The sequence below is a fragment of the Festucalex cinctus genome, chromosome 19 (genome assembly GCF_051991245.1).
Source record: "Festucalex cinctus isolate MCC-2025b chromosome 19, RoL_Fcin_1.0, whole genome shotgun sequence".
NCBI classification, from domain to species: domain Eukaryota; kingdom Metazoa; phylum Chordata; class Actinopteri; order Syngnathiformes; family Syngnathidae; genus Festucalex; species Festucalex cinctus.
This window is the reverse complement of record NC_135429.1, coordinates 18249123-18264216: the sequence shown is the minus strand read 5'-3', so window position 1 is coordinate 18264216 and position 15094 is coordinate 18249123. Positions and strand designations below refer to the sequence as shown.

Genomic DNA, 15094 nt, shown 5'->3' with positions numbered 1-15094 from the left:
AATATGTTTTGACTCGACGAGCCGCTCATTTTGTCGTGTATATTATATCGTTCAAAACAACATATTAAAAAATGTCCTGAGCTGTCCCATACACTTTAATTAGTGAGTCGTGCTTCTCAACGAGGAGTGGACGGCCAGAGAGCTCTACAATTAATAAGCTTAATTAGTGCGTCATACTTCTCAACGAGGCGTGCACGCGGCCAGCGAGTGCTTCCGTGTTCAGTGCGTGCCGTGAAGGCATCTTCCTGCGCCCTATCGCAAACAGCTAAAAGAGGCGTTTTCCATGCTATATGCAAATCTGTGGACGAGCTTTTGAGAATCAAAAAATGCATTGTCAAGCGTACCGGAAGGCTGATAGTACGTTCTTTGCACGTCGAGAAGTACCGGAACGCTCAAGGGCGATTTTTAGAAGTGTCGCAGCTCCGTACCGGCCCACTTAAAACACCGATTATTATTATTGTTAAAATACGCAGGATGGTGTCATCAACGTATGGCCTTCAATCAACAACCACAGAGGAATCAATCACCGAGGGATCCACTGACCAACAGCACTGATGAGCGTTGTGCTGCAGATGTCGATACTAACATGGAACGCACCAATTATGATGAGTAGTTGGCCTCCACTGATGCTGTTGCTTCTCAGCCTACTCCCCCCGCCGCAAATGCCAGAGAAGCTGTTCCTCCAACTCCAGCCCCCTCCGCTCCTTATGCTTCGTCTACTGCATCGCCGTTACACATCTGAGACACTTGTGTATTTATCATTTAGTCAATCTATTTTATTATTTATTCAAAATATTTTGCGTTTATATTCTTAGGTTTATTTACGTTTTTACAATTTCAGTCCGTACATGTTATTTAAATTACATCTTTAACTCATTTGTTCCCAAAAAACGTATAAATACGTACTATATTAAATGTTTTGTGTCCCAGAGATGTATTTATAAGTTTTCTATGCTAGAGCATACAGAAGGCTTTAATGCAGCCGCTCAACTGCAAAGAATGACTGAATAAATGGTAGTTATTACACAAACGACAGCAGGTGGCAGCAGAGTATAAGAGATCAACCAGGGCCATGTTGAAAAAAAGCTCTTTTACACACATTTCTAAATAGATTGGGAATGATGATGAAATTTAGCTATATTCTAATGCCAATTACTTCACAATGGAAACAGATAGAAATACTTTTTTTTTCCCCTAATGAAAGTAGACTCTAATCTTTTGGTAGGTTACATGTTTTTATAGCAATAGAACACAATATTGTGTGGGCCTTGCAAAATTAGTCCAAATCCAATAAAACAGTCGAGAGTGGAAGGGGATTGCTTCAGTCAAAATGGCTGGGAGTGAATGAGTTAATAATTTTCTTTCCAATGTTTGACGTCAACTAGGTAATTTCCAGCCAATCCTGTAGCGGGGCGTGTTTGTTCGGCGACCCCGATACAATTTTTTCTTTCTTTTTTTTTTTTTTATGATTTATTGAACCAACTGTCGCAAACTTACCATCAAGACAATCAAAACCACTGCAACAATGAAACATAAGAAAAAATATATATATATTAAAATGCCAGGGGAATACAACACTTAAAACAATAAATATATTAATGAAAATAAAATGTCACTTTTTATCCATATAATTCAAATTTCGCACATGCATTCAAAGTCCTTACAGCCAACGAGTGATTTTTGAATCCCAAATTTACATTTGTGTATGTAGAACTTTAATATAATTAACAAATTTAACACAAAAACATTTTTTTGTCACATTTACCACTCTTTACAAAATAACCAAAAACAACATGCTCATTAAACAAAACAAAATTTTCAATAACATTACTACAAATCTTACTAGATACTTCCAGTTTTTTTTTTTTGTTGTTTTTTTTTTTTAGTGAGCCCACAATACCAGAAAAGATGTGACACGGTCATTGTGGAGTATATTTCCCACTTATGTTGTACTATACTTTTATTTATACACAAGATTCTATCAATTTGGGGATGAAAAACTTGTTTTTCCCCCAGTCATTTCATTTCAATGATGTTACCTCAATCTAAGAATGTTTCAGGATGCAAACTGGTCAAGGAATGAATTAAATTGAGGTACTGTATTATACTTTGTTTTCCCTGCAGCCAGCATTGCAATTCTTTACTTGGATAAATGAACAAACTTGACACTTTAATTACTTGTAACTCAGTTTTTCACAATTATCCTCGTCTATGGCAGAAGTCGATGGGACATATGAAACGAACTTTATAATCTGTGCAGCGTCCACGCTTCTGGTCAGCATTTTTACAGATGAACCCAGTAGTTGTGTCCGCGCTGCAAAGAGGAAAGAAAATTTGCCACCATGATGAGAACAGTGAAAAGTATTAACACTTCAAACATGGGCAGTAATTGCGCTCAAGTAGCCTTCAGATCATTTCAGTGCACATTTTGTGAGTTAGGAAGCTCCAGATTGAAGTGCACATGTACTGCAACAAAAGATACAATGGAGCTTGCCAAATGTGTATTTGCACTGGATCTCGTACTTACAAAGCAATGACATCCCCCGTCGATGCCACAGTATTTCCAGCGACAGTTTGGACCTCAATGCCAAGTGGAAGTCTGCAGATTTCATTTGGTTTTTCAACGTAGAGATCCTTCAGTGTCTCAAAGTCTCCGGTGCCACTCGGGTCGTCGCGATCCAACCATGGAGTCCTGCACACTAAAAGTAACAGAGGACAAAACTGAATCAAAAAAACAAAATTATGTTTCAATGGGGGCATGCATTTGTTTTGTAAAGCCTACTTCTTTGTCTTATGGCTTTCAGCAGTTGTAACTGAATCATTGTACTTACTGGGTGGTGGGAGAATTGGTGGCTAAAAATGTATCATCTTCTTGGAATCAAAACTAAGTGAACCAATTAGGTGGGGGCAGTTTGTAGGAGAAACAAAGGAAAATGTAACCAGCATAATCCAATTTGAGTAAAACCCAACATGACACATTTTCCTTCCTCTAAAATAGTTTGACAGGTATTTACATTAAAAAAAAAATTAAAAAAATCATAGTCTGAAATACTGTTGTACATTATGCGCAAGATTACCTTCAGATTCACAGAATTCAAGCGGGCACAAGAAACGAACTTGATAATCTGCACAACGGCCATTGTGGGGCTGGTCTCGAATTTTACAAATAAAGCCGGTGAGAGTGTCAGATCTGTAGAGACAAATTGTAAATGGGGGAATTAAAAAGGTGAGGGAAGTCAAAAATAAAATCAGTATGTTGTATATGTGCCCCACTAGTCTAAACAAGTCACAACCGTTATTCACCAAATTGTCAACAGTTTCCGTCATTTCAAGCCAAGTTGTATTGTCAATCCATCATTGCTCAGCAAAACGAGTCTGTCAATGTTTCCGTTATTTGAAGCGAGTCAACAAAAATGGGAGTTCCGTCATTGACAAAAACCAAAATGTCCGACAATGCTTAGTTCAATTTCTCAACTTTTCCTGTCAGTCATTAACAAAAATGTTCACCCGCCACGGACAGAATGCAAATTGAATGAACTGAATGAAAATTGCATTTGTGTGATACAAGTTATGCAGCAAGGTCCAGTTTTTACTCCATCGCACAGGACGGCCATCTTGGCACCTGCTCGTGGCTCAGCTTCAGAAAACAGGCGAGCTGTGCAGTCATTGCTAGTGGACAGGAAGTGGCAAAATGGCCGCCCCCTCAGATGGGTGGATTTTGCAGATTAACTCCACAAATAGCAATACGTCAGACTGTTGTGTTTAGACTAGTGGTGCTGCATAGAACATATTGTGAAGAAAACCGTCAACATTGACCCAGCCAATCTTGTACTTACACATGAATCACGTCGCCTGTTGATCCAACACTGGCTCCAGATGTAGTTTTGACATCAATTTTTAGTGGATGATCACAGATTTTTGATGGGTTTTCTTTATGCAGGCTAGAAAGCGTTTCATAGTCGCCAGTCCCAGAGGGGTTGTCTCGATCAAACCATGGAGTCCAACATTCTGGAACAGTAATGAGTACGGAGCAAGGTTGAAAAATTAAGTAATCAATATTTGTTAAATTGAAATGCTTTGTTAAAAATATCTGACTTGTGATTAGCTAAACAAGCATTTGTTTTCACATGACAACCCTGTTCTTCAGAAAACCATGAACGATCACTCGAGATCAGCATTTTTACAGATAAACCCAAGAGTACTGTATTTTGCATAAGATTACCTTTTGGCTCGCAGAAATCAAGTGGGCACAAGAAACGAACCTTATAATCTGCACAATAACCACTGGGTGGTTGGTCACCATTTTTACAAATAAATCCTCTGTGTGCATCAGCTCTGGAGTGATAAATGGCAAAAATCAGTTTTTCAATAAAAGTATTTGAAGTCAATATTTGTTCATCTTGTACTTACACACGAATCGCATCACCAGTTGACCCAACAAAGGCTCCAGATTTCCTTTTGACCTCAATTTTAATTGGATGATCACAGATTTTTGATGGGTTTTCTTTATGCAGGCTAGAAAGTGTTTCATAGTCTCCAGTCCCAGAGGGGTCGTCACGATCAAACCATGGAGTCCAACATTCTTCAGGCATAAGTAGAAAGCAAAAGGTGATGGGATGAAAATATGAAATTAACTTATGAGCCATAGAAATGCTATACAGCATTCAACACTAATATGAATTTGATAAGATTCCTGCCCCCCAAAAAAAGAAAGAAATCGTGAGACATGTCTGTTATTTATTAGCTCAACTTCCTTTGGTTAGAAATGAACATTTGATTTGACATGATTGCCATTTACATACTGTATGAAACCAACTTAAAAGCATTATGTCAACTCTTCAACATTTTCAGATAAATACATAGGTGTACTTTATACAAAATTACCTTTGGCCTTGCAGAATTCAAACTGGCACAAAAAGCGAACTTTATAATCTGAACATTGTCCATTATTTGGCTGGTCACGATTTCTACAAACAAATCCTGCGCGTGGGTCCGACCTGCAGAGACAGTTAATCTCAGTGGGGAAAAACCAAAACCAGCATCACATCAAAAAACACGAGTTCATCTCATACTTACACATGAATCACGTCGCCTGTTGATCCAACACTGGCTCCAGATTTTGTTTTGACCTCAATTTTAATTGGATGGTCACAGATCTTCCCTGGGTTCTCTTTGTGCAGAGCGGAAAGCGTTTCATGGTCTCCAGTAGCAGAGGGGTCATCTCGATCAAACCATGGAGTCCAACATTCTGGAGCAACAAGCATTTCGAGAGTGGGACGTGTTACAGTCGGACCATTTTTCATAAGCATGTTGTCACTAAAACTTATTACTGTTAACTATCAGCTGTCTCAGATCAGGGAACATGTTCAAACTAGTTCAAAGTTGCACTTTTATGACAGTGACCACAACGTTGTACATGCCAAAAGTTTGCCATCTGAAAATGCCACTGCGATACATATTTGGCCGAACATGCCTAATCAAAACCTGCTGATGCATCTAGACCATGGGTTCCCAAATTTGGTCCTTAAGACTCATTTATGATTAGGGTCAGCACGCTTCTGCAAAGCAAGCTGATGAGCTGGGTTAGAGGAAAACGACATGCAAAAAAGGCTGGGTAGGTGATCTCGAGGACCGGACTTGGGCACCTGTGATCCAGGCTAACGGGACTCATTTAGAGCTGCAGTTTCATGTCTCAGAACAGCCAACTCAGGTTGACATTTTATTCGAGTTATACTAACAGGCTACAATTATGCATCAATCTAAAAATCTTACCATTGCTTTCTCCTCCATCTTGTATTTGATCATAAATAACTGAGCTACAATACACAATGTTTAAGGGGCAGAATGTTCGAGTGGAGGAGCCGTTTGGACGGTGGAACACTTCCACCAGTTCCCTGCTGTGACAAGAACGCACTCGGTAGCACCGGTGTTCCCGGCGTTCGCGATTAGCACAGCAGCATAATTGCTACAGCTCTCCGAGCAGTATCCTCTCTCAACCCCATGTGAGAGTCAAGAGCCGAATGGATGGCGTCTTGTCACTTGGAGTGACTCCAAGCCACTTGATCTTTTGATGTGAGGTGTACTGTATTTTATTTAGCAACTCCAAGAAAGTCTACATCGTCTTCTCTTTCCTTGCAGTGACGCACCGTCGGGTTAAAGTACGATCATGTGTTCGCTTGAGAACGGCATCACGGCGCATCCGGGAACTTAAACTAAAAGCATCCCATGTTGCGAAAAGGAGTCACTATAACACAAAATTTAGCAGTAATAAATTAAATTATACTGCATATATTTGTGGGAACTTGCGTCAAGGTGTATTTTACAATTTTTAAATATGCAGAAGATCGCAAGTGACTTCTTGTTTAAAGTTAGGTAGCTCTTAATATGAAAAGTACACATCGATCGTCGAAAGACACGTCATTTTACAATGCGCATCCTATTGAACTTAACAAAATAAAAGCATTTAGCGTTCCGCAAAGAAATACACTAACACAATTTCGCAGTAATGCATTAAATAATGAATATATTTCTTGGGACTAGTGTGTATTTTACAGGTTTTATGTGCATAATTTCACAAGTTACTTCATGCTAAAAATGAGTCAGTTCTTAATATGAAAAGAAAAATGCACTGAACTGTCACCATTGTCTCACAAATGCAATTATGCCATGTTATAGTGAAAGAAAAATGATCAACACAGATCAGTCACACTTGTTATGAAATTACTGTATCAATGACTAAAAAAATAAAACCATATTTAAATTAGGAAAAAATTGTACATTTTATTGAAAATTTAGATATAAATTGAGGTATAAAATGTGCGATTAATCGTCAGTTAATTATTGAAGTCATGCAATTAATTACGATTAAAAATTTTGAATCGACTGACACCTGTATTTGAAACCAATTCACAGCACATGGCAGACTGATGTCAACTACTGAATCACCAAATGAAGGATCAATGGGGTTGGGGCAGTTTGTAGGAGAAATATGGGAACAAGAAGGGGGAAAAAAAAATAGCTAATTGAAATTGAGGAAAACCTAACATGACACTGTTTTGAGATGGTTTCCTTACTCTAAACTGTTTTCTAGAAACGCATTAAAAAGAAAAAACCCTTAACTGTAGTGCATTATGTGTAAAGTTACCTTCAGGTTGACAGAATTCAAGAGGGCACAAGAAACGAACTTGATAATCTGCACAATAACCTTTGGGCTGGTCACTAATTTTACAAATGAATCCCCTGCGTGTGTCAGATCTGCAGAAACATCAAAGAAAAAGAATCTAAAGAAGGGGAGAGGGAAAAAAACATTTTGTCAACATTTGCATTACAGCTTGTACTTACACATGAATCATGTCGCCAGTTGATCCAACACTGGCTCCAGATTTTGTTTTGACTTCAATTTGAATTGGATGTTCACAGATTTTGCCTGGTCTCTCTTTGTGCAGATCGGAAAGCGTTTCATAGTCTCCAGTCCCAGAGGGGTCGTCTCGATCGAACCATGGAGTCCAACATTCTGATCACTCATTAGGAGGATTGCACATATTTTTAGGTCACAGTAAGCAGATATCAAATGATCAGTTTCCTGCTTAACGGCTTCTGTACAGCATCTTAATGCTGACAGCAGATCATGTAAACAGAGCTGCTTGTCGTACATTTACAGTTTGACAAATTTTGCCATTATGTAGTACAATACAAACACTGTACATTAGCAGTGTGAAATAATTGTTCCATGGCAATCCCATTTGCCAGTCAAGGAAAAAAAAATAAAGGATATTCTATACACATCAGATATTTATATTCCCTTTTGAGTGTTAAAGCTGTCCAATGAAGAGATTCTATGGAGTTAAATTGGGGCCAAAAGTTTTGTACTTGAAAAAATAAAACTTGAAACTGAAAATTGTTGTGTTGATCTTGAATTTCACAAAATATAAAAAGGTATTCAAAATAAAAATAAGCATGTGAAAAGTTTTTTCGTGTCGAAATTAATTTTGATTCACTTCGGTCCTGCCTTTGAATAAATTATTTATTTTCATTTTTTGCTTCCATATATATTTTGACATTTTAGGTCTTTTTTTTTTAGTTGCATGTTTTTTTCAAAAACAAAACTAAGATTCCTTTTAAGTTCCTCATACAGTACATGCACAAGAAAATGAGTAGCCTGCTTACCGTCACTGGTTGCTTGCACGCCATTTCCTAGAAAAATCGACACAAAGACATTCAGGTTCTTGTACTGTGTCAGAGCAGAAGCATTTTTCAGGTCAAGGATGCATTTCTTAAAAAAAAAAATGGATCTTACCAGTATGAAAGAGCACAAGCGTGATACCCAACTGTAGGAGGACATGTACTATTAGATATTTCAGAGTATCATGTTATGTTTCATTGCATTTCAAGTGCAAGGGAAATGCAAATCTATTCTTTGGAATAATATTTGTTTAAATTACAATTTTGTAAAGTAAACCAGATATTCTGATTAATATTGGGTTTGTGGAAATGTTAAACAGGTTAATTCATCCGTTTATCAATTTCAGGGCACTGCAATTACGTCCTCTACTGCCCTCTGCTGGCAAATGACAAAGCATGTGCAATGTGAGCCTGAGAGCAATTTGAATCTGCTTCATTTATTCATTTGTCATAGACGCAATATGAATTAGAAATTCGGGTTTAGACTAGTGGTTGCTAATACAAAATAATGCAAAGAAAATTTTTGCCTCAAGTTCCTTTAAAAAAAAAAGTTTAACTGTTCATACGTTACCAATTTGATCATTGGCTGTGTCATTTCTCCAGCAAGGGGGTTCCTTTTCCTTAAGAGAGAAAAGAGAGTTCAACAAGTCTTAACTCCAAGTGCACATTTTAGCGGTAGCCAAAACTACACAAGGAAACTCAAAATGCTTACAGTACAGAATGAAGCTGTAGATGTCAATGTTGGAAAAGTGTGGCCTTAAATATGCGACAGGGGGTGAATGAAACTCCAAAGAACAAGCCACTAAACATCTGCAAATTGTAGCCCTTTCTTAAGTTGAGAAAACCTCTCTAAGTTATCACAAAGTACGGCGAAACCAGGACAAAAGTATAATCCACTCGGGCTGTAACCTCTGTGATGTCGAAGAACTTCTGCATTGGACTGCCCTAGATCGAAGCCTTATATGCGTTTCTGACAGCAATAGGGTGGGGTAATGTACAAGGTACTTTCCAATCATATCATTGTAAGATATCACCCAAAAGTCCCCCCCCTCTGTGTCAGAAACATTCCTAATCAATCAGTCAATTCCTATCCATAGTTTTATGCATAGGAAACAATCAGCTATTGTTTTTGTTTTTTTTTAACTGCCTTATTACAATCAGCTATTGTTTGTTTTTTGTTTTTTTTAAACTGCTTTATTACAATCAGCTATTGTTGTTCCCTCCTTTTTTTACACCGTTGACGTCATCATTCTAAATATGGGGTATATGCCACGGAAGAGGCGGGACTTCCGACTTCTGTGAATTTTCACGAGTTTTGATTCCAGTTCCGGGTTGCGACGCATGTGCCGCGTTGCAATACTCGCATCCCCCACCCCTGCGCCCCTCAACCATGTGCTTGCGGCGATTTTGCGGGAGCGCGCAGTGTCTCAGCTCTCTGACGTGCTTCGGACAACTGACAGACACACGACAAACTTGCACCCGTCGATGGGAACACGCACCTGAGGGGCACAAAGTTGGAAGCACAAGTATTGGGACACAGCCCACATATCGTAAACCGGAACCGGAATCAAAGCTCATGTGCAAAAACAGTCCCGCCTCTTCCGTAGCATTTACCTCATTGCTCTCGAAGAGACCAATTTTCTCTGTTTAATTTTTACCGATTAGTACAATAAGGATGCCCACCATCACTGAATGAGAGTGTCTGGTTATCATTTTGTTACACCTTTTCCTGCTCAGTCTCCCGACCGTGGTCAGGAGACACAGGGGAGGATTTTCCTCCTGGGCCGGAGTCGCCTCCGGGGGTAACTCTCGTCACACGTCGCGTAAGGAGGCACCGGGAGACAGAGGGTCGCACTGTAGTTGTCTTTTTATTCTCCGTTTTCACACACTTTTTGTCATCTCTCCCTCTAACCACGCTTGTATCTCGCCCGTCCACTCTCACTCTTCCGCTCTCTCTCGCGCATGCGCACTCCCCCCCCCCCCCCTCGCGTCTCTCTCTCTCTCACCCGCAACAATTTACACATACTTGATTTAAATAAAAATAGCTACTGTGGTTTAAACATTACTATTTAGAGTAGAAGACCAGGCTATTACCTTCTGACATATTCACATTTGGACCATATAATGACTGTCTCGTAGTTCTGTAGTTCTTCCAGTCTCTCGTGATTAAGCTTCATAGCAAAGATGCCATATGCCGGTGTCCCCAGAGTCCAAACAGGCTGAGTTCCATGATCAGTCACTGGACTACCAACATGGAACACAACGTTGCAGTGCCAGAGGGTCAGAGGTTGCCAGCACTTAACCCTTCATCCAAACACTGTTTTCAACTTTTACACCGCGAGGTCGTGCGTCTCAGCTTTCGTGGGAGATATGGAAGATCGGGGAGGGTTCCCAGTTGCCAGGTCACCAAGCAGTCGGTGTTTCACGTGAGACAAGTGGATCCAGTTGGTCCGGCCGTCCACCTTTACTGCCGTTGGCGTCTCTATCAGCACTTGATAGGGTCCCTCACTCGACCATGTTTTCCTTTTGATGACTTTGATGAAGACCCAGTCTCCAACTGTGATTGGACGGTGTGGTTGCTGCGGGGACCGTGGCATATCTGGCAGTTCATTGGCATCATGACATTCCTGGTGCTCCAGTGTCTTTCTCATGTAATATGCCAAGTCTTGTACTGAATCAGGAGCATCTTTAGTTTTCAATGTTAAGTCAGGTATTGCATATGGTCTCCCATACAAAAGTTCAAAAGGTGTTGGGGTTTTTCCTTCTGCAGGCAGAATATGCAAGTTCATTTTCACAATATTTATACAATCAGGCCATGGTCTACCTGTTTCTTTCATTGTCTTAATTAATTTGTTTTTAATTTACCTTTAGTTCTTTCAACTACAATGCTGGTTGTCTGTAGAAAATGTCGTCGTTGTGTTTTTGGTTGCCAGAACCATAAAAGCACCAACAAAAACTTGAAATTCTATCGCATCCCAGCCTCTGCCAGTCAGAGTAATCACAGGCGGTTGTGGTTAAACGCAATTAGGTGAAAGGACTGGACTGAGGCTATCATCAACAATGCTCGTGTTTGCAGCGCACACTTCATATCAGGTAAGATTAAACGATCAGATTCAGCCTGGAAAATGACATGAGCGAGACTTAGGTGTGACTGAAATTACTTAAGTTAGTCATTATTTGCGGGATTCTTTTTACATGCATGGACTTACAAAAAGTCCGTGTTTACATGCTACATGCACGAATGCTAACCGCTAGCTAACCAACGTTAGCTGTCTGTTTCAGTTCTGTCGAGACGAAAGCCCTCACAATGGTTCCGATCATTTTTGTAGGAGAGATACATGCCTCGTATACCCTCGTCTTCTGTCCCTGTCGTTGACTTGGCAGCACTTGCGACCGCACGACACAAAAGTCCTCGCTCAAGTTGTTATATTTTAAATTTTGAACATGTCCATTCAAAATGTAGTTGTAAACATCTAATGATTTATAGGCCTTCAGATTATCTTTACTATAAACGCTCAGTTTTTCTATAAGGTAGATTTAAATGTCCGGCCATTGCACATAGGGCTGGGTTCAAAATATCGATATTGTATCGATACGCCTCTTCATATCCCAATATCGATACATAAAACCATATATTGATATATTGATTAATACCCAATCAATACCCAGCCTTAAGTAGGCTGGCAAGGTAATCATCCACACCTCCTGCTGCTCCAGCTGCTTCTCATCCACCTGATTAGCTGCCTTGTCACAACACACACACACATGGAGGAAAGAGGGGGGCAGGGCTCATGGAGCCGGAACCCCCCCCCCCCTTACGGGCGCTACCCGGCGCACGCCGACGGTTGAAGTCCGCGATGAGGGACTTTTTTTTACTATTGGTAGCCCCGCCCACGGCGACAAACGTCCAGCAGGCGGCGGACCCTGTAGGCAGTACCGGCCTCCACTACCTGTGGGGGCGGGGGTGCAGGAGATTGCGGGGCCAATGGGCTACAAACAAACGGTTTTACTTGAGATACATGAAAAGTTGGGTGGATTCGGAGAGAGGTAGGCAACTTGAGCCGCACCGCACAAGTGTTGATAACCTTCTTGATTACATACGGACCTATGAATCGAGGAGCCAATTTGCGGGAACTAACCTTCAAGGCGAGATCTTTGGCATTCAGCCAAACCTTCTGGCCCATTGTGAAGGAGGGCGCTGGCGAGCGACGACGGTTAGCTTGGGCCTCTGATCGAGTCGTGGATTGGAGCAAAGAGGCCCGTTTCCAGACCCTGGCACAGCGACTCAAGTGGGCTTGAATGGACGGGACCGCCAGGTCCTTCTCTTGGGCAGGGAATAGGGGAGGTTGATAACCCAAGGAGCAGCGGAAAGGCGACATGCCTAAGGAGGCGTTTCGAAGAGCATTGTGTGCGTATTCGACCCAGGGGAGAAAGGTGCTTCAGGTTTTGGAGAATCTGTCAACAACTATATAACTGTATGCCCATGGGATGGGGGAAGACCGGAGACAAAATCAAGAGCAATATGGGACCAAGGAGGTTCTTAATCTCAATGGGACTATCCTGGTTAAATAAAGGTTAAATAAAATAAAAAAGGACAACTGGGGACCGGCAATGGACGGAGGTACTGGGCCCTGGGCCTGGTGGAATTCTTGTTGCGAGAACATACCGGACAAGCTGCGACGTATTCCCGTGTGTCAGCCCCCATAGTGCGCCACCAGAATCGCTGATGCAGTACTGACAGGGTTCTCCTCGCTCCCAGGTGGCATGTGAGGCGAGACGTATGAGCCCATTTGAGTACTTGCGGGCGGACATGATCAGGGACAAACAGGGTTCTAGGGGACCCACCTCGAGGATCTGGCTGCTCGTTCTGTGCGTTCTTGACGAGGGTCTCTATAGCAAGTTCGACTGATCCTACGAAACAGGCGGGCGGGAGGATGGATTCTTGATCCTCCTTGGTCTCTGTGGTAGTGAACTGGCGTGACAAGGCATCTGGTTTGGTTTTCCTGGAACATAGGAGAAAGTGAAATTAAATCTGGAAAAGAATAGGGACCATCTGTATGGAGTTAAATTAGGGCCAAAAGTTTTGTACTTGAAAAAATAAAACTCAAAACTGAAAATTGTTGTGTTGATCTTGAATTTCACAAAATATAAAAAGGTATTCAAAATAAAAATAAGCATGTGAAAAGTTTTTTCGGGTCAAAATTAATTTTGATTCACTTCGGTCCTGCCTTTGAATAAATTATTTCTTTTCATTTTTTGCTTCCATATATATTTTCACATTTGAGGTCTTATTTTTTTCAGTTGCATGTTTTTTTCTTTTCAGATTCAGATCTTATTTTTTTGGGTTTCAACACATTTTTTCAGTTTCAAAACTTTTTTTTTTCACTTTCAAATCGTTTTTCACTTTCAGATCTTTTTTTTTTTCAGTTTCAAGTCTCTTTTTTTCAGTTTCAGACTTTTGACCCGAATGTTACGTGGGGGCGTGGTGTCAACTGAGCGGGGCGTGGAATCATGAGTGACAGCTGCACAAAAGTGCTTTGGAAACACCCCCCAGTGACAGTGCCTTCAGGGAACGTAGGAATTAAGAGAACTCTTAACTCAACATATATACCCCATATTCGTGTGATTGGCAGCATATGAATTAATGCCAGTGACAAAATTCCATGGGCGGCACGGTGATCGAGTGGTTAGCACGTCCGCCTCCCAGTTCTGAGGACTCCGGTTCGAGTCCAGGCTCCGGCCTTCCAGTGTGGAGTTTGCATGTTCTCCCCGTGCCCGCGTGGGTCTTCTCCGGGTGCTCCGGTCTCCTCCCACATTCCAAAGACATGCAAGGCAGGTTAATTGGCCGCTCTGAATTGTCCCTCGGTGTGCTTGTGCGTGTGGATGGTTGTTCGTCTCTGTGTGCCCTGCGATTGGTTGGCAACCAGTCCAGGGTGTCCCCCGCCTACTGCCCAGAGCCAGCTGAGAAAGGCGCCAGCACCCCCCGCGACCCTTGTGAGGAATAAGCGGTCAAGAAAATGGATGGATGGATGGATGGATGGACAAAATTCCACTTCAAAGTCTGTTTTAGACAGTACTGAGCACCAATTACCGTCTAGCAGCAATAGGTTGTGCCAGGTTTGCCGTACAACAGCGACGTTTAAGCGTCTAATATGTCCGATGTCGATGTCGGCATTGTGAACGCATCGTATTCTCTCGCTAGCGTCCGGCCGGTTACCGTCAGGACAACTGAATGCATAGGTGAGACATGCTAAATAAGTGTTGCAAAATCATAACAAACAGTAAGGGGCTGTTTTTGTGACAACATATTTTTTGGCGTGACGCATTATAAATGGGGGACTTTGTCAAAGCTGAGCTAACGTTAACATGAAGTATCGGCCACAAGCAAGCACTGCGTTGTAAAAAACTGAGGTAAAGCTAGCCACCTTTTGTTTTTATGCTGTCAACACAGCCGCACTTCATTTTTTTCTGTTCGCCCTTTTGTAGGATTTACGTTAGTGTGCTCGAAGAGACGCTTTCACGGAGAACGACGTCGACTTTTCACATGCTTATTTTTATTTTGAATACCTTTTTATATTTTATGAAATTCAAGATCAACACAATTTTCAGTTTCAAGTTTCATTTTTTCAAGTACAAAACTTGTGTCCCTAATTTAACTCCATACATCTGGCTTGTCTGGGGTTCAGTCGTTTGGCTGCCTTAAGGTACTCAAGGTTCTTGTGGTCCGTCCATACCACAAAAGGTAGTTCTGCTCCCTCTAGTAGATGCCGCCACTCTTCCAAGGCCAGCTTGACTGCCAGGAGCTCTCGGTCCCCAATACTGTAGTTACGTTCTGTCGGGGATAACTTGTGGGAGAAGAAGGCACACGGATGTATCTTACCATCCTCTGCATGACACTGGGACAGTACGGCTC

At 41.4% G+C, this 15094-nt stretch overlaps 1 protein-coding gene and 1 pseudogene across 1 annotated transcript; both read right to left on the bottom strand.

Annotated features, from left to right (window-relative positions):
• LOC144007798 (triple functional domain protein-like) overlaps positions 1 to 15094 on the bottom strand; it is a 116334-nt pseudogene that overhangs the window by 60933 nt on the left and 40307 nt on the right.
• Positions 1719 to 8902, bottom strand: LOC144007479 (mucin-5AC-like). The gene is made up of 14 exons (XM_077507176.1): positions 8894 to 8902; positions 8753 to 8801; positions 8297 to 8327; positions 8167 to 8193; positions 7342 to 7513; positions 7145 to 7254; positions 5077 to 5248; positions 4885 to 4997; positions 4411 to 4582; positions 4223 to 4335; positions 3837 to 4008; positions 3078 to 3190; positions 2528 to 2699; positions 1719 to 2314 (listed from the first exon to the last, which is right to left on the bottom strand). The coding sequence occupies exons 2-14, from the start codon at positions 8774 to 8776 to the stop codon at positions 2200 to 2202; spliced, it is 1506 nt and encodes a 501-aa protein (XP_077363302.1). The 5' UTR covers positions 8777 to 8801; positions 8894 to 8902; the 3' UTR covers positions 1719 to 2199.